This window comes from Curcuma longa, chromosome 5 (assembly GCF_044706935.1).
Source record: "Curcuma longa cultivar G26 ecotype Majalengka, Jawa Barat chromosome 5, ITB_CL_G26_1.1, whole genome shotgun sequence".
Classification (NCBI taxonomy): domain Eukaryota; kingdom Viridiplantae; phylum Streptophyta; class Magnoliopsida; order Zingiberales; family Zingiberaceae; genus Curcuma; species Curcuma longa.
Genome location: NC_133865.1, coordinates 13280420 through 13300595, shown reverse-complemented (window position 1 = coordinate 13300595; position 20176 = coordinate 13280420). Strand labels below are relative to the sequence as shown.

Genomic DNA, 20176 nt, shown 5'->3' with positions numbered 1-20176 from the left:
ATTCTTATAAAACCATGATGGGGGGGGGGGTCTAATTATAATTTTGTGAGAGTTAGTTTTCTGTGTAGAAAGATAAGAGCCTAGGGAAAAGCTACGTGAACTACTGTTTATTGTTGTTTCCTTTGGTGGAAACAACAGGATGCAGAGAAGCAGTCTGTTAAACTATTCTCTCAGTGCCACCCTATTTCACTTCTAACCAGATCTGGCGGAAGCATTACTACTGAGTTTCTAGCTGATTTTTCCTTTAATTTTTTAGAAAATATAATTTAAATTCTCCAACATTTTAAAACGATTTTTAAGCATTCAATTTCAGAAAATTAAAAATTTCACTCCTTTATTTCCCTTCAAGGAATCACAAATTAAGAAAATCTTTTCTATTCATTTTCTGCAAGTTCTTTTCCCTAGCTCATTTATTTCCCTAGGCTTTTCCTTTCATTATATTAAAACATAAGAATTCTTCTTCCTGTAAAAAATAAAGAAAGCATTTAATGAAAAAAATTGACTTTCTTTGTCATTCTTCCATCTGCCCAAGGCGTTTGTCTTATATTCCAGGACAATTATTTACATTGACACACTTGAGTATAGGGAATTATACCAGTTGCCATCTTCTTTTTTCAAACTTGTTATTTTTTTTTTAATTCAAACTTGTTTCAAATTGGACCTTTTGATTTTCTATAGTTATGTTGGAAAAGGATATTTATACTTGGTCTACTATTTGATTGATTAGCAAATGAGTGCTCTCTTATTCTGACTTCCTAAGAGCCAGCATAGAGAGTGAATGGGTTTGTTACTCCCAATGGTCCAAGCGAGCCCTTTAATTTCATTCTACACCATTTAATTAAGAATAAATCAAATCTCTGCAAATTGGACTTAAATTTATGACCAGTCAGCTTACAACATACTGCTCTATCACTGAGCGCTGAGAACAGATGATTCAACCCCATAGAGTGCATCTCGCTTTCTCAACTCATGAACAATATAAGCCTCAAGCTTCCTTAAATCATTTTCGGTGAATGATTATGTGGATCTTTCTGTTGGCTTCTTGCTAGCATTCCATATGATATACATTTGTTTCTCCCATTAGCTTATTAGAGTGCAACTATTTAGTAAATGATATTTTTTTGATAGGAGCTTTTACAATTACAACCATATATTTCACAAACTATCAATAGCACGAGCAACACCATAAGAGAGATTATAACCCTCTTACACAAGGATAGCCATCTGACAAAATTTTCCTCTATAGGGAAGTTCCATCACTAAATTTCCATGTGAGCACACAAATTTATTGGTTTTGAAGATCATATGGACATTGATTAATATTACTTACTGCAGTTCTATGTTATAACTTTGCAATTGATTTTTGAACAATTTTAACTCAACTAGGTCACTTGATTATTCAAAGAAAGAGATATAATTCTATCAATTTACATGAGCTACCTAAAATCCTCATCCATGCTGACTTAAGCTTAATTCACATTTAGAATATTATTGAAGCATATTGTAAATTCCAGGAAAAAATATTGTGAAAATTATTAACTATTTTATTCATTCTTTTGAAAATCAACATTTGTGGGCTTGCGTAATTGGAACATCCACCTAAATCACTTAGAATTTCATTTTGAAGATTGATTCATTTGAAACCAATCGAAAATCTTCTAAAAGTGACAACAATTTGAGTGGATATGCAGACTTGTAATCTATGCTCACAACTACTACAATCCTACGATACCATCTGGGGACATAATAAGATTTGAAGCCAAGGTGGAGGCTGAAAGTAGCTAGCAGAGGGGAGGGGATGTGCTTGGAGATGAAGTTAGTGTCTAAGATAAAATTGGAAAGGACTACTAACATGCTTGAGCTGAGCTAGTGTAAATGTGCCATGCTTGAGACGGACATGAAAGGGTCCATTTTGACCCAGTTATTGAAGTGTGCTCGACCTAACGTAACTCCACACAGGCAGTATTAGGCATGACCTAGAAAAAGGTTGCTAGTGTTCTCAACACATGCTTTGGGTTAGGATTGTGGGCTTGATAATTTGAATTAAAAAATTATAAAAAGTTATTTTTTAAAACATTTTTTAAATTTAATTAATTAAAAATTTGATATTAAAATTTATTTTGTAAAATTATAAAAATTAACAAAAAATCTTTTAAACTATGATATTATTAAAAATTGAGCTTTTTATTTAATCTATTTAAGATATTTGATACTTATAATATTATTATTAGTTTATAAGAAAAATTGGGCTAAACTTGGCTTGTGAGTTGTGGTTTGGCACTCAGCTCATTAAGTGTGTTAGATTAGTCAGGCAGGTGACAACCCAATTTATACGCCCATTATTAACGATTAACTTGAGCAATAACCATTGTTAACTTCAAACTTAACTAATACTGTTTACTATTTATCATTACTGTTTATGGATGAAAAGTATATTCACTTAGATTAGGACGGAATATCGACCTAGGGTTCATGCTATTGGTTCACTTGACTGAGTATGGAGTATGAACCAACTTATTTATTTAAGAAAATATTTTAGATTATTTAAACTAACTTAGGGATAACGTCTACAAGCCTTGAACCTCAAGTCATATTCTTAATTTGAATCTGCCAATTTTTTATTTTGATAAATTTTAGAAAAGTAAAGATGCAACACAAAGCATAAGTGTAGGATTGATGAAAGTAGATTATATAACACGAAAATTCAAGTGAACTTGATCATCCAAAGGACAAGTGGTATTATATTTGGAAAAGAAGGATTATAAATCTAAGAAAAACTCAACTACATCAGATTTTAATCAAATTTGTTTAAGATTTTTAGATTTGCAATTTTTGTTCACTTTTGAAACTATTGCCACATGCAACAGAATAAGGACAAACAAAATATGTTCTGTGCGTCCCTATGGGTGTGGTGCAGTGGTACAATACTCAGAGGAATAAATAAGAGGACTTGAGTTTGAATCCCAAATGGGATGAATATCTTGGACGTCGGCCTTTGAGTGTGCATAAGCTATGTTCCGGATTTACTTGGTAGGTGAACTAGGTTAGAATGCCGTCTACCTTCAAGATTAGTCGGACAAATTTCAGACACTTGAATTATCAAAAAAAAAAAATGTTATGTGCTAGTCAACTAGCGGAATGAGACAATGCAAGGCTTAACTACACATGAAGGCAATATTGATGCAAGTAGAACTCTTTGAGACACGAAATATTTGAAGATAGAGCCAATGTATTGCTTCTCGTGACTCCTTTTCCTCTGCTTAGTTGTACTTTATAACTCCCTTGTTATCTTTTGCCAACACTTTCAATGATCGACATTATGAAGATAATGATTTGTGTTTTCAATCCTTCCTCGATGAGCACATCGATAACATATTCCTTCTCCACGATTCTTGATACCTTTATTAGAGACAACGACTTCTTTATAATGTTGTGATAATTACTTTCTTGATGCACGGTTAGGGTTTCTGTGATGACGAGTTAAGTCAATTCCCGCACTTTGCTTTATTCCTATTTCGAATCTTGTTCCACTTCTCTTATCCTCCTTGGTGCCTTTGACAACATGCTTGGTATGATAGGATAGTGTCTCATTTTGGGTGGGTAATGAAATCTTAGCTCGGAACGAAATTTCCAATTTTGATAAGCAAAGGTATAACCTTCCTCTGAAGATGACATTAGTTACTATTTAATTTGATCTTTTTTATATTTGGTAGTTGAACTAATTTGGTACTATAATTAGATATAGAGGAAGGGAAAAGAGACATCTATAGAATAACTAAAGTGAAAGAGAAGAAACAATAGATCTTATCCAAATAAGATGCATTAAAGATGAATGCAATATGATACTTTGGTAATATGATACCAGTGAATGATGAGGAAATAATAGAGTGATGAAAGGGATATTTTTATCAACTTTTTAATTAAGGTTTAGGTGACTAATTTAACTTAGGTAATTTAAGTAGGTTAGGTGAGTATATAAATTAAAATTTTTATTGTAAAATTTAAACTTTAGAAGCAGAATAATTTTTAAATAGGATGCAAAATGGAAGAGTAGTTGAACCAGATAATATTCTAATCGAAGTATGGAAGTGCCTAAGGAAGAAAAGTATTGAATGACTTATGAAGTTATTCAATCTGATATTGAAAATAAAAAAATATAATGGAGAGTAAGTACTCTAGTCCCCTTATATGAAAATAAAAGAAAAGAAAGATGTTAACATAACGTATAATTAAATAATTAAGGATATGTATAAGAATGTAATAATAAGGGTGAATATTTCAAGCGGATTAATCGAAGTGTTTTCTATAAAGATAGAGTTGCATTAACGAACAACTCTAAGTCTCTATTTTTTTACACTACTCATGGTTGAATTCACTAGATACATCTAAGACACATCATTGTGGTGCATGTTGTATGCAGATGATATTGATTTAGTAGATGAGACACGTGAAAAAGTAAATGCTAAACTTGAATTTTGACTAGAAAAGTTGGAAGTGAAAGGTTTTAGGTTTAGTAGAGTTAAAACAGAATATATGAAATTTAAGTTTATCAATATTAGATGTAATGAAACAATTGTTAAGATAGAAGATGATGAATTATTTGTAAAGAACTTTAAGTATTTAAAATTATTTTTACAAATGAATAAAGGGGTTGAGAGATGTCTTATATAAAATACAAATAGGATGGTTAAATGGAGGAGAGCATCGGGTGTTCTTTGTCATCGTAAAGTATTTTTAAAACTTAAAAAGAAGTTCTATAAAATATTGGTTAGATCTGTTATGTTATATAGAATTGATTGCTGGGTTATAACTCGAGTACATAAGTAGAAAGATGAGATGAGTCATAAAGATGAAGATGTTAAGGTGGATGTGTAGACATATGAGGATGGACAGGTAAAGAATGAAAACATTAAATAAAAAGTTAAGGGTGCACTTGTTGAGAGAAAACTTTGAGAGATATATTTAAAATGATACGAACGTGTACTTAGATAATCAATAATTGCTTTGGTTAGACGATGCGAAACTATGATACATATACACATTAAACAAGAAAGAGGAAGACCAAAGAAGATTTAGTTAGCAACGATAAAATATGATAATTTTTTTTAAAATATAGATGATGATATTGTAGGAGATAGAGCCCAATAAAGTAGAGGGATTCATATAATTGCCCCCACCTAGTAGGATAAGACTTGATTGTTGTTGTATATATTACATAAACTCTGAATTGCAGTTGTAGTACAATTTCTTTGTTGCCTTCATAATTAGCAAAAAGATTTAACACGAGTTTTAAGATTGTATATGCTAGAGCAATCTTATTCATAGCCTATCAATCAATATTGTGTTTTTCACCGTTTTAAAAGGCGGGGGATGCCTAGGCAGTTTCAACAAGCGACCACTTTATCTAGTTGCCAGGCGATCCTTTTAAAACGTGGCATTGATGGTCCACCTACACGGATTAAGTGGGTCTAAAGAAAAAAATTGTTCATATACAAGTTGTTGTGTTATTTGATATTAGAAACTAACATTAATTCTTCTCATTTGCCAACTGACACCCTTTGTATGCATGAGTCTTCTGTTCCATGCAATTCTTGTGTTTCCTTTTTCACCCAATGTGAGCGCCTTTAACTGATTTTTGACCATCTTTTCTTCTTTTTGCTTGTTGCGGTGTTCCTCTTCTTTTGACTCTTTTTTCTCATTCATCATTAGATTTTTCACCATTTAATCTATTTCTTGTTTTGGAATTGCAAACCATTTTTTTAATTAAAATTGCAATTATATATTTGTATATATTAATAGTCATTCTTAATTTAATATATTCTCTTTGCTATTCTAATATTGTTTTAATGCGGACCTTCTAAACCCCACTTGGGCGCTAAGCAATTAGCTGACTGCTTAAGAGCACCTTTTAATAGCTTGGTGATTTCAGCACAAAGCTATTTGTATACTTGATCATTTTGGCTTTAGTAGGTTTTATCTGAAGCACGCATCCTGATGGCAGTTAATTAGCAACCTGTTGGGCTGAAAGGGAAGATAAAAGGAGGCTAATTAAGCCATCATAGGATAAGTATGGAATAGGGCTTACATATATCAAGTTAGAAGCACATTTGTCAAGCTGATAACTGCTTTCTGTAGACTGATTTATAGAGTTGTTGCAGGCAAATTTAGCAATGGGCAAAATTCTTATCAAATCACCGGGTTTTCTTTTATTAGGCAGCTAAGCAAGTTTTTTTTTACTACGACAATCCATAGATAAAATGTAGACAAATTTAAGTTGGGTTTCAAATTACTATTACAGCATATTCCAGAAGTAGCTAATAAATTTAACGATTCCATGCGTGAACTCATGTAATCTAACAACTTTCTTAAAGAATAACCTGGCTAAACGAGATGAAATGAACTTTTAGTTCTGCAATCTTCATTCACTTTTGAAGGTAATGTGACATAACAGAGAACAAACTTATCTTTCTCAAAAGAGGACATTAGTTTCCATTTAGTCAGTGCAGACCTTTTCTTGTTTAACACTTGAGCCAATTTCCAAATGATATTTATGTTTTTTTAGTTTCCATTTAGTCAGTGCAGACCTTTTCTTGTTTAACTATGGATTGCATGCGGAAATAATCTTTTGCAATGTAGGATAAGACTACGTAGAATAGATATTTCTCCAGGGCTTGTATTGGCAGGAGTTTTGTGCACTGAGCTGCCTATTTATAACTATGCATTGCATTTGCCATCTCTGTTGGATCCTTCTTCCTCATGCGCACTGGCAACACTGATCTCTTGTTCTCTAGAAGCATACACTCATTACTCACATGCTCAATCTGATCATGTTTTAGCTTTAGCCTCCTTCAATATTTATGCAAGATTTGTGATGACGTTCAACTCCACCTTGCTCAAACTGTTGCCTCCAGTGAGGCTTCTGTCCATGAGCAGCATCACCTCTAACTTCCACTTCTGACACTCTTAGTTGGTTCTAGAGCTTAGCAACGGGTTGCCAGGGGAAGACCCTCCTGGTTTAAGGTATTCATGCTCTTCTGCATCTCTGCAAGCTGTTGAAGTGCGTGAAAACTCACGCTGGGTCAACTGCCTAGACCTTTGGCTTTTGCTTCGACGGCTGCTGCACCTATGATTATTTATATTTGATAATCTGCAATATTTTTAAATATTATAATATCATTTAGTATTATTAATATGATATTTTCAATAATTTGATATTATTGATAAATAAGTATAATATCTAAGAATATCATTGATAATCTTATATATATCATAGGGTATGCAGTAGATACATAAAAATATTTGTAGAATAACAATTTGTTATTGCTAAAGTTCTGATTCTGTTTTTAATCTGAATAGGACAAACAGTCATTGATGGATGTCTTCGGTTTGGAGCAACATATTAGAATTAACTCGGTCATAATGGTTATTAAAGGTATCAAAATTTAAAATGGTAATAATACCTAATAGGTAATACAATGTATGACATACATTTATGTTGATATTCTTAAATAAGCATTGCACGAAGTGTAGTGGAGGAATATGCTCCATTCATGCAGCTGACTCCAATAGTTTGCACCAGCACGACTCATGCCTTGATGATGATGATGATGATGATGATGAGGTGATTTGTATATAATGATATCTAATGGCATATGACAATGACGTCGGTGATAGGCTAATAGCATTGATGTGTTTCTTGATTAGGCCTGGAGTCTAAATGAATGAAACCAAAGATGCTGGATATACTATCCCAATTAAGTCTAGTTGTGCTAACTTAAAGTTGATATGGCTTTGTGCTGCTGGAATCGAGAAAGGATGCATATGATATTTAATCAGTCCACAACACCCACACTCTAATAGCTATGGCATGGTGAAATACTTTATTTTTTTAATATGTGCCCATTATTAATGACAATTTTTGTTCAATTGCCCATTATTATGTTGGGATGCAGGATATTTGGAAACAATGCAAAACTGGGTTTCATTGTTGTTCTTGCCAGATCTTAGGGTGAGATAGTTAAAATATTTGGTTTTGATTAAGGAGTACTTGGCATGGGAAATTGTCTTATTAACCAATCAAAGTTCATTTTGGACATGTTCATTTATGAGAATTTTTTCTCTTTATTGCAAATATTAGACAAATATGATATGACATGCCGTTCTTCATGTTTATACCAAGGTCTCTTTTTCTATAAAGGAAAGAAATAGATAGGGAAAGAAAAAAGTAGGAAAACAAAATTTACGAGAGAAATATTTTCCTTTAATGGAAGAGATGAAAATATTTTAAATTTTGTCTAAAAATAAAAAAAGAATAACATAAATAAAAATATATTTTTTTAATCTCAGATTTGAGCTACATGCTTTGTGATTTGTTTAGCCAAATTGGATAGAATCAATCCAACAACAACAATCAAATCTTATCCCACTAGGTGGGGTTGATCGAATATAATCAATATAGAGTAAAATTGAAAAAAAATCCTTAGCCTTTTCCAACGTTCAAAATTTCAAGTTGTGTTGAAGTTTTCATCTTTGATCTGAATGATATTAATTCTGTATTGTACTAATATTTTGATTTATGATGTTAGTGGCGAATTGGAGGTGAAATGAGGAAAGAGATAAACTAGAAAAAGAAAAAGATAATGATAAAGATAATAACATTATCTTAATTTATCTTGACCTATGTTGTAATATATCGGTGGCATAGCATAATATTTATCGACAGCGATATAGGAGACATTGTCTGAGTGGTATCAATTTTGTTAACTTATCTATATGATGTTTCAATTGTTTCGTCAGTCATGGTACAAGATTTTAAACCATAATATTTTCCTTCCCTTCAACTTTTTCCATCAAAGGAAACGGAGAAAAAGTGCAGCAAGGAAAATTTTTCTATCTTGCTATTTTCCTTCCCTTGTAGGGAAACATGCCGTAAGAGATTATTGTGCATCAATTTTTTTTATCTCTTCAGTTTGTTTGACTGGTCAAATATTATGCCATTTTGTTTTATATTTTCCCTCAATACTATCTTGATATTGCTTTCATGCAGTTGTCGCGGATTATCTATTTATTCTCAAGAAATATGCATGACTCATCTTTAACCATTGTCATTCACACAACCTGTGCTCGTTTGATGCTTAATCTGGTTAGAATCTTTTTTCCTTGATAAAAATTGAATCAACTTAAATGCTTGTACATTTTTGTATATATTTTTGAATAATCTGAAAACACTTTAATGCAAGACATATATTTGTAATCACTGATTAACTACTTTGGGCCTTAGGTGGAGCCAATATATGACAAAGGAGTTGACCTTCAGAGCATGGATGAAGCACGGGCTCTATTGGTATAAATTCTCATGGTTTTGATCTGTTTATTTTGTCCTGTATAAAAACATTAATTTTCTTGTGCCTCATATCATGTTTCTTTATTTTATGTTTCTTTTTGTTGTCTTATATTTAGGGTCGCATATTGGACACTTTTGTTGGGAAATTTGTGACCTTTAAACGCATGGTACCTCAGGTACATTGACTCTCTATTGATTCACACCTACCCTTAATGTGTTACATATGATTATACTAATATATGCAACTTTGTATAGGAGGTGGATTTTAGTTTTCTTTTTTATTTCTTTTTATGTTTGCTTTTGTTACCTCTTGATAGTCGATTGTAGTTTGTTGTAGGTGATATGATAAATAATAATTTGGCATATATAAGTTTGAATTGGAACCATAGTATCAAAAAATCCTACCATTTAATTAAAATATGTTAGAACTATATTTGACATTTGTAATACATTATATGTATTAACTTTTAAGGGTAAAAGTCAAAAGGGCGCCTTTTATTTCCAAATCATTAAAGGGACACCCCACATTTTGTTTTAATTAAAAAGGCGCCCCTTGTCACTGTTTAACCAGGTAATTTTACCCAAATGTTCTTCAGTACTGTTCTGTATTATTCAATACTGTTATTTCCTGTATAAACTCTAAATTTTAATTTCTGAATTGGTCGGTTGTAACAACTATCGTTTCGTAGCTGCTATAATTTGAATATTAGATGAGTGCGCATTAAAAATATTTATGTTGTAATAATTACGGTTTCATAGCTGCTATAACGCATATTTAACCTGTTCAAAAATATTCATGTTGAATAGGGTCGAATTCACGTTGTAGCAACTACGAAATCGTAGCTGCTACAACGTGAATATTTTTGAAAGCTTCACGTTGTAGCAACTACGATTTCATAGCTGCTACAACGTAAATAGGGTTGAATTCATGTTATAATAGTTATGAAACCGTAGTTGCTACAATGTGAATATTTTTGAATAGAATTATGGTTTCGTAGTTGCTATAACGTGAATATTTTTTAATAGATTCACGTTGTAGCAGCTATGAAACTGTAGCTGCTACACTGCTACAACATGTGTAACAATTACAAAATCATAGTTGTTACAACACATTTGATCGGTTCAAGATTTAGGCAGGAGATAATAGTTTCTGAACAGTAGTGGAGGGCATTTGGGTAAAATTACTTGGTTGGGGGCACCTCAAAAGGGCACCCCTTTGATGATTTGGAAATAAAGATGCGCCATCTTGAATTTTGCCCAACTTTTAATATATAATAGTGCATTGAATAGTTTTGACTTTTGAATATTATGATTCCTATATCATAAAGCTTAACAAAATTATTCATATAGTAAAATATATGAAAAATAAAATGTAATTCATAAAATCTTCTTATCTTTTACATGGCTAGTAGCAATTTTTATAAGTTAATGATAATTGTAAAATAATATGGAATCTTGCTTTATTACAAGAGATAAACCCCTATTTATACACGAATATAGGGACCTATTCTAGGAGAATTATTCTATAAAAAAGAAAAATAGAATATTTATCCCTAATAGAATATTTATCCCTAACAGAATATTTATCTCTAAATATTCTAACACTCCCCCTCAAGCTGGAGAATATAAATCATATGTACCCAACTTGTTACATACGTAGTCAATTCGAGGACCTCTTAGTGACTTGGTGAATATATCTGCTAGTTGATCTTGTGAGTTAACAAAATTAGTAGATATTTCATCAGATATAATTTTTTCTCTGACAAAGTAACAGTAGACTTCAATATGCTTTATCCTCTCATGAAAAATTGGATTCGAGGCGATATGTATGGCGGCTTGATTGTCACATATAAGTGTGTAACCTTTCCAAATCTTAGCTCTTGAAGCAATTGTTTGAGTCATATAAGCTCTTGACTGGCTATGGTCATAGTTCGATATTCTGTCTCTGCACTAGATCTTGCCACAACATTCTGCTTTTTGCTTTTCCAAGAAATAAGGTTATCTCCGACAAATATACAAAAATCAGAAATAGATTTCTTATCAATGGGAGATCCTGCCCAATCTGCATCAGAATAGCCTACGACTCGAGTATGTCCTTTGTCTTCGTACAAAAGATCCTTTCCTGGAGCACTTTCTGATATATCGGATAATACGTGTCACAGCATCCAATGTTCCTTGCATGGAGAGTTGAGAAACTGACTTACTGCAAAAGAGATATCCGGACGAGTAATAGTAAGGTAGCTTAATCTCCCTACTAATTGTCTGTATCATTCAGGATCTGAAAGAGGCTCCCCCTGATTTGGTATGAGCTTGACATTGAGTTTAACATGCCTGTTTCTTCTAGAATATCCATTGTATATTTCCTTTGGGATATGATAATCCCATCTTTGGACTGTGCTACCTCTATCACCAAAAAATATTTGAGTTTGTCTAGATCTTTTGTCTGAAAATGTTTGAAAAGATGTTTCACCTGTGAAATCCCGTGATGATCACTACCTGTGATAACAATATCATCAACATAAATTACTAAGTAGATGAGTGACGATAAAAGACAGAATGGTCAGCCTCACTCCGAGTTATGCCAAACTGTTGAATTACAGTATTAAATTTACTGAACCATGTTCTAGGAGACTGCTTGAGACCATATAAAGATTTTCGCAGACGACATACAAGACCAGAAGACTCCCCCTGAGTAATAAAACACGGAGGTTGCTCTATGTAGATTTCCTCGAACAGGTTACCATGTAAGAAAGCATTTTTGATGTCCAACTGATAAAGAGGCCAATGTTGAATTGCAGCAATGGACAGGAATAAACGCAAAGGGGACAACTTAGCAATAGGAGAAAAAGTGTTCCCATAATCCAATCCGAAGATCTGAGTATATCCTTTAGTAACGAGGCAAGCCTTGAGCCGGTCAACTTTTCCGTCTGGACCAACCTTCACTGTATATACCCATCGACAACCGACAACTGGCTTCCCTGGCGATAGAGGAACGAGGTTCCAAGTCTCACTACTCTGTAAGGTACACATTTCATCGAGCATAGTCTGTTTCCATCCTGGATGGGCAAAGACATCATCTGCAGTCTTTGGAAAAGAAACATATGACAAGGAGGAGAGAAACAAAATAGGAAGGAGAAACACGATGATAATTCAAAGAAACATAGTGAGGAGAAGGATTACGAGTGGAACACACACCTTTCCGAAGTGCAATGGGAATATCAGACTCAGGAGATGGGACCGGAGGACGAGGTGAAAGAATTGACTCCAAAGATATGTCCATGGCAGTGTCAGTGGTGGTTGACGGCAAAGCAGGACGAGGACGACGCTGATAAACCTGCAATGGAGGAGATGTTTCTAGAAGCAACAGAGACTCCTCCAGAGGATAAAAGATATTCATTGGTGCAGGTGTAGGAGAAAACTCCGACAAAGATCCGTTAGACCCAAAAAATGAAACCGAATCAAAGAACGTGACATCAGCAGAGATGAAGTACCGACGGAAAGTAGGGGAATAACATTTGTACCCTTTCTGAGACCGTGGGTATCCAAGGAAGACACATTTATAAGATCGGAGAGAGAGTTTATCAATGCCATGATCGAGAGCATGAACAAAATATATAGAACCAAAGACCCTAGATGGTAAAGGATGAAGACATTGATGAGGATAAAGAATATGATGAGGTATTTTACCTTGTAGAGTGGAGGAAGGCATGCGATTGATGATATAACACGCAGTAAGTACAGCGTCACCCTAAAACTGAAGAGGAACATGAGAATGGAGAAGAAGAATCCGGGTGGTCTCAAGAAGATGACGATTCTTGCGTTCAGCAACTCCATTCTGTTGAGGGGTATGAGGACAAGATGTCCGATGCAACACACCATGAGACACCAAGAAGGTCTGAAATGGAGTAGATAGATACTCACGTGCATTATCACTCTGTAAGGTTCGAAGAGAAATACCAAATTGAGTTTTAATTTCATAGAAAAAAATTGAAAAAGAGAAAATAACTCCGAACGATCCTTCATCAGATATAACCAAGTGCAACGGGAAAAATCGTCTATAAAGGTAGCAAAGTATCGTGACCCCAATGTAGAAGAAATACGACTCAGACCCCAAACATCGGAATGAACTAAAGCAAAAGGTGACGTAGCCTGACTCACAATACGAGGAGAAAAAGAACTACGAACATGCTTTCCTAATTGACATGATTCACAAGATAAAGAATCTAAGTGAGAAAGATCAGGATATAATTGTTTCAACTTATCAAGACCTAGATGTCTCAACTGAGCATGAATAAGAAGGGGAGATGCCGTCGCCGAACCAACAAGAGAGGACTGTTGAAGCCGATATAGGCCATGAGACTCATATCCGAAGTCAATCATCCTCCCCGTACTCCGGTCTTGTAAGGAAACAGAAGATTTAGTAAACGAGATGACGCAATCAAGAGACTGAGTAAGTTGATTAATTGATAATAAATTAAAGGGAGCACCGGGAACATAAAGAACATTATGAATAGAAAGAGACGGAGAAGGATGAACAATATCGACACCCTGAGACTGAATTTGAGAACCATTTGTCATGATGACAAAGGATAAATAACCAAAAGTAGAGAGAGAAGAAAAAAGTGATCTATTACCAGTGATATGATTGGTGGCCTCGGAATCAAGAACCCAAGAACTCGAATAGCGAGATATGCCAGCAAAGAAATTACCAGTGAGTGCAACGGCAACAGGGGAATCAGAGACCTTCCGATTCTCATACCATTTCAGAAAGTCGTTATAAGAAAACGGTGGGGTCGGATTTGGGGGCAACTGTGAAGTGGAAGCTGAAGGAGTGACAGAACTATGGACGATCTGCGTAGCACGGGAAGGTCGACCATGTAGACTCCAACATTTATTAATTATGTGTCCTGGTCGGTGGCAATGATCACACCAAGGGCGTCCTTTGCCACCCTTACGAGGTGGAAGTCTGTTGTTGTTTCGAGAGACCAAAGTTGATGAGTAGGAAAGTGTACCGAAAGTCTGTTTCTCCATCCAAAGCATTCACGCGCTGCTCGCTTTATATGGAAAGCGCGAGCTCGTGACCTAAGCACCTCCGCCGCCGCTGCTTCTGGGAGGGAGCAAGTAGGGAGGAGGGGAAAAAAAGGATGCGGGGCAGTCAAAATCGCACCTTTTGTATTTGCTCCTGGTGGCACTGTGGTTGTTGAGTGTCTTGCGGCCTAATGTTGAAGCAGCCGATAGAGGTGCTGCCTGAAGGATCACCTCTGTTGATTCGGAATTGACAACCGGATGCAGTGAGCCGAGAGGAGAAGAGGCGGAAGAGGGATCGCGAGAGAAGAAGTCGCGATTCGATCGTGAAGTGGAAGAGGGATTGCGAGAGAAGAAGTCGCGATCCGGTCGGTAAAGACGGCAAACAGAAACGCACGCGAGGAAAACGCATGACGAACAGAGAGAAAAAGAAGAGGATTGGTTCGGGCGGATAACCCTAAACCTAACCTCGCTCTGATACCATGTAAAATAATATGGAATCTTGCTTTATTACAAGAGATAAATCCCTATTTATACACGAATATAGGGACCTATTTTAGGAGAATTATTCTATAAAAAAGAAAAACAGAATATTTATCCCTAACAAAATATTTATCTCTAACAGAATATTTATCCCTAAATATTCTAACAATAATAATTAATAAATATTCTTCTAATTAGGAGTTATAAGAATCTTATATGATTTAAAAATTTGTCGAATTAAATAACAACAATCAAGCATTATCTGATTAGGTGGGGTTGACTTTATAGATCTTACTACACCATTATGTTGTATCTCTTACTATATCATTATTTAAATTTAAATAATTTTTATTTTATTTTATCGTTGCTAATCAAGTCTTCTTTGGTCTTCTTCTTTTCGTTTAATGCGTGTATTTGTCATAGGTTCACATCGCTTAATTGGAGCATTTATTGATCATCTAAGTACATGTCCATACCATCTTAAACTTGTTTATCAGAGTTTTCACTCAATAGGTGTAATCTTGATCTTCTCTCTATCATTCTCATCTCTTATCGCTCTATTCTTGTATGTTTGCACATCTATCTTAATATCCTCTTCATCCTTGTGACTTTTGTCTTTTGCTCGTGTCTTGAGTTATAGATTAACATTCAGTTCCATATAACATAGTAGGTCTAATAGTTATTTTGTAGAAGAAAAATTCAATTACGGTTTGAAATAGATTTACAATAAAAAATCCTTGAAACCCTTAGGATTCACCCCTACAATATCAGCAATGCCGTGAGCTTGGCCTTCTGTTGCTGACATAAAAATCTCTTTCCATGTCTTGGGCTACAATCCAAATAGGCATACCTGTTCTTTGTACATAAACCTTTATGAGGGTTTCGTGAAGTTTCATTATTTGTCTCATTTCTTTGAAAAAGTCATAAACCTTTAAGTTTTAGAGGTACTTTACGATCACAAAGAACACCTGATGCTCTTCTTATTTTAACCATCCTGCTTATATTTTATATAAGACATCTCTCAACTCTTCTATCTATTTGTAAAAATAATTATAAATACTTAAAACTCTCAGTTACAGATTATTACGTCTAATATTGTTAAATTTAATTTCATATATTCTGTATTTATACTACTTAGCCTAAAATCTTTCACTCCTAGTGTTTTCCATTAAGATTCGAATTTAATATTTACTTTTTCACATGTCTCATCTACCAAAACAATATCATCTGCAAATAATATGTACCATGACGACGTGCCTTAGATGTGTTTAGTGAATTCATTCATGATTAGTGTAAAAAGATAGAGACATAGAATTGATTCTTATTGTAATCCTATCTTTATAAAAAACACTTTGGTTAATTTTGTCAAAAGTCTTCACTCTTATCATTACATCCTCATATATATCTTTAATTATTTCAATCTACGCTATTAACATCTTTTTTAGAATTTTTCACATAATTTTTCTTGGAACTTTATTATAAATTTTTTCTAGGTCGGCGGATATCATATGTAAGTATTACTTTTGTTCTCGTTATTTTTCAATTAGTTGCCTAAAAAGATGTATAACTTTTATTGTTTATTTTTTAGGCATAAATCTAAATTGATTTTCGCTCATTGCAGTCTCCTTCATTAGTCCTTTTTTATTATTATTTTTTAAACTTTTATGGTATGACTCGTTAGTTCAATATCCCTATATTTGCACAATTATATATATCTCCTTTATTTTTATATAAGAGGACTATAATTTTTATCCTCCACTGATTAATTATTTTTTTCATATTTAATATCATATTGAATAACTTCGTAAGTCATTCAATACTTTGTTTCCCTTGGCACTTTTATATCTTTATCGGAATATCATTTGGTCTAACTACTTTTTTCATTTTGCATTCCATTCAAAGTTTTTCTACTTTTAAATTTAAATTCTATAATAAAAATTTAAATTTTTATACTCTCTAACCTACTTAAATTGCCTAAGTTAAGTTGGTAACCTAAACCTTCATTAAAAGATTGATGAAAATATCTCTTCCATTCTTCTTTTATTTGATTATCATTCACTAATTCCCTATTGTATTTATTTAATGCATCTTATTTGGATAAGATTTCTTGTTTTTTTCTTTCACTTTAACTATTGTATAGATGTCCCTTGCTTCTTTTGTATCCAATTGTTGATACAAACATTCAAGTTTTATTCTTGGCTTCGCTCATCGATTTCTTGGCCTCTTTCTTGGCTATTGCATTTTTTTAAAAAAAATTTCTTCATTCTTACAAGTATATAATTTATAGCTTGTTCGTTTTTCTTTACTTTCTCTTGTACTTTCTTTTTCACCATTAAGATTTTTTAGTTGGTAGTACATGCCATTTGACTTACTGAGTATGCTCTTGGCTATCATTTTTAACTTTAATACTATCTTATCCCATGTCGTATTTGAGCCGTTATGTATTTCTCCTAATAGTTGTACTCCTACATTCTCCTTAAATATGCTTTGCTTCTTATTTTTTAACTTCCACCACTTAATTAAAACTTTCTCAAATTATATGAACCATAAAATTATTATAACACAATGTGAAATTTTAATAAGATATCTAATATAATGTAAAACATATTCTTTGTGGTTAAGTGTTTTGGAGTTGAAAGTCTATGTAGGCATGATAAGGAGACATAGGTTCGGTCCATAAATTTGCAATTCTCTAATCCAATTTAGATCCTTATTGGGATTGCTTAGGCCAATTTGAATCATAAGATTTTAAGATCGTTAAGGTTTGGATTGCAATCTTGCTCCCATGGGTATAAGATCTTGAAATCTCTTCCTGGATCATGTGCTTTCTGTTGTTATTTATGCGTTTATCAGCAATGTCAAGACTAGGTTCTGATGTAGTTTGTTGCATCTTGTAATGTATTACACCTGCCTTATTACTTGCTATTGTTTATTATGTATGTCTGTTTTTAAATCTAGATTACAATGACGCACACTTGTATGCTCATACATAAGTGATAATATCTGAAGAAGGGAAGACTTATGAAATTGCAATCCTCTTGTTATTTTGATTTCCATATTGTTCCACTGAGGAGAGTTTCTCTTGCCATTTCAGCAGTGTTCATAGTGGTGTCTTATCGGGGCAGGTGTATAACAGGCATAACATGACCATGGTTCTGCAGTAATGCGTGACAGAGTTCATAATGGAGTCTTGTTCTTATACTAATTTTTGAATTTCAAATTTCTTGTTCACTAATAAATTGCTTAGTAGCTGTATTGAAAGGTGCGTGTGAGCAAAGAGGATAAAAGAAACTCTACATAACATTAAAAGTGATTCAAATAATATGGGATTTCTAAAATACTAATGATACGCCTGACATAAACCTTAAGGTACAAGGCAGTCCCCGAGTAGTCAGGGTGCAGAAGAGCAGAACTTATTATCGTTTTCATAAATCCGTTTGTTTTGCTATTTCTACTCACCACTTAATTGCTTTGCACAATTGTGCTTGCATACTTCAATCTTCTGTGGTACTCGCACATTCAAGTGTTTCTTTTTGGCCACGTGTTATTATGCCTGCATGTTCCTTGTATTGCATTACTTTCACACGTTTTTCTCATTTAACTTTTATCTTCTTGTTCCTTCCATTTTGCACACTGCTGCAGCTCTTGGAAGATGGTGAGGAAGGAAGAGAGTATTCTTCCTTGAGGTCAAAACTTGAAGTTCCCATTCAGGTACTGAAATGTTTTTTTCTTTAATACTGCATGATGCTCTTCTATCAACTTCCTGTTTTGAAAATGTCAACTTGAGTTAAGTTTTATTTTTATCCATTTTTCTTGTGGGGTTTTCTATAATTATGCTACTTTGTTGGAATTTTCTTCAGTTTGCTCGATTCATTTGCTTCATATACCACGGAACATTTTGTAGTTGTCTTTGTCAAAGTATGGGTCAAACAACTGCTTTTAGATGTTAACCTGAGAAGCTTTGAAGTAACAAAACTTGAAAGCGCTTAACTATATATTTCTGTCGGCTGCTCCAAAAATAACAGTTTCTACTTTCTAGTTCTGCTTTGAGGCATTGCATTGCATACCTATTCTTTTTGTTCATGCTTTCCATAATTTGTTGGATTTTGTAATTGGTCAATATATTCTTACTACTTGATTTGGTTATCCTATGTATTATTAATCTGTTTTTTGCTTCTTTCTGCAGGCTGTTCTTAACTTTCAGACCCCATTGGAATATGTCAAAGAAGTCAGTGATTACAAAAATTTAATTAAAACATTGGTGATGGGTACTGATAATACACCTAGATTCTTGAATTTAATAATAATTAAATGTCTCATGTTTCATATGTTCTTCCATTTTTCATTTGAAATATCAGTTTTAGAGCTTTCCAATGTGGTCTGACTTTTTTTTGGAATCCCATATTGGAGGGATCTTTGTGCACTGGACTGCCTTTTTATGGAAAAATTGAACATAAAACTTTTGATGTAATGCATTACAGGAATCTGTTGTTATTATTCTTTTTCATTACTTTTTGTGTTTGGAGAAACTTATGGACCGTAATAGTAAAATTATGATTAGTATAAACTTAAGTAGGACCATGTTTTTAACGGGCTTTACTTTCTTGGGTCCAATATTCGTACAAGAGTTGTGTTTAACATATACTTCACCATAGAAATGGTTTGTAATCTCCTTCTATGTAATTGGCACAATCAGTCTACTAATACAATAGAAAATGAATTTAATTGGAACGAAGAATAGTGAATTAATAAGAATCATATTCATTACAAATAGAGCTCAGTCACTATTTTGATTTTTTGTCTAATTATTCTCAGTTAAGATCAGAAGATACTGTATGCTGATTTTGATGGATTTCACAATGAGAGAATTTTGTTTCATGTAAAATACTTTTTTATGGATAATACTTTGCAGAAACTCTAATGTTTGGTACGAAGTATATGAAAAATTAATACGAGCATTTTGGAGGAAAATGAGTTCCTATACATTTTGAAGGAAAAATGACTTCTTCTCAAAAGAAATGAAAGTCATTTTTTTCCACTGGCTGCAAGTTTCTGCCCTTGTCGGCAGCCCTCCCTCTCTTTCCTCTACGTTCCTACTCTCCTCACTCATCAGCAAATCCCTATCTTCCACTTTGTCTTTTGAGCACTTCCCTTTGTTAGCGACCGCCTCCACTCTGCGCCCTTGTCATTGGTGAGTCCTTTGCCCTCTATCATTGGAGAAGGGGGACATTTTCTTGGATTCTAAAGTCATTTCCAATGTTTCAGACATGCCCAGATGATTCCTGTAAATGCATTGTCTGATCCATATGTAAATTGAGTAAATTG

The 20176-nt window shown here is 33.6% G+C and overlaps 1 protein-coding gene across 3 annotated transcripts in view; it reads left to right on the top strand.

The window, feature by feature from the left end:
* Positions 1–20176, top strand: part of LOC141828947 (uncharacterized) — a 48200-nt gene that overhangs the window by 6249 nt on the left and 21775 nt on the right. For 2 of the 3 annotated variants that reach the window (XR_012601859.1, XM_074716336.1), the window contains exons 6-10: positions 9047–9142; positions 9281–9343; positions 9460–9519; positions 18494–18562; positions 19038–19119. Coding sequence is in view for 2 of the 3 variants with exons in the window: in XM_074716336.1 (XP_074572437.1) it covers positions 9047–9142; positions 9281–9343; positions 9460–9519; positions 18494–18562; positions 19038–19119 (370 nt within the window). In the remaining variant the exon portion in view is untranslated. Of the gene's footprint in view, positions 1–7983; positions 8009–9046; positions 9143–9280; positions 9344–9459; positions 9520–18493; positions 18563–19037; positions 19120–20176 lie in introns of those variants that run through there. The other variant, XM_074716337.1, reaches the window with a different exon arrangement.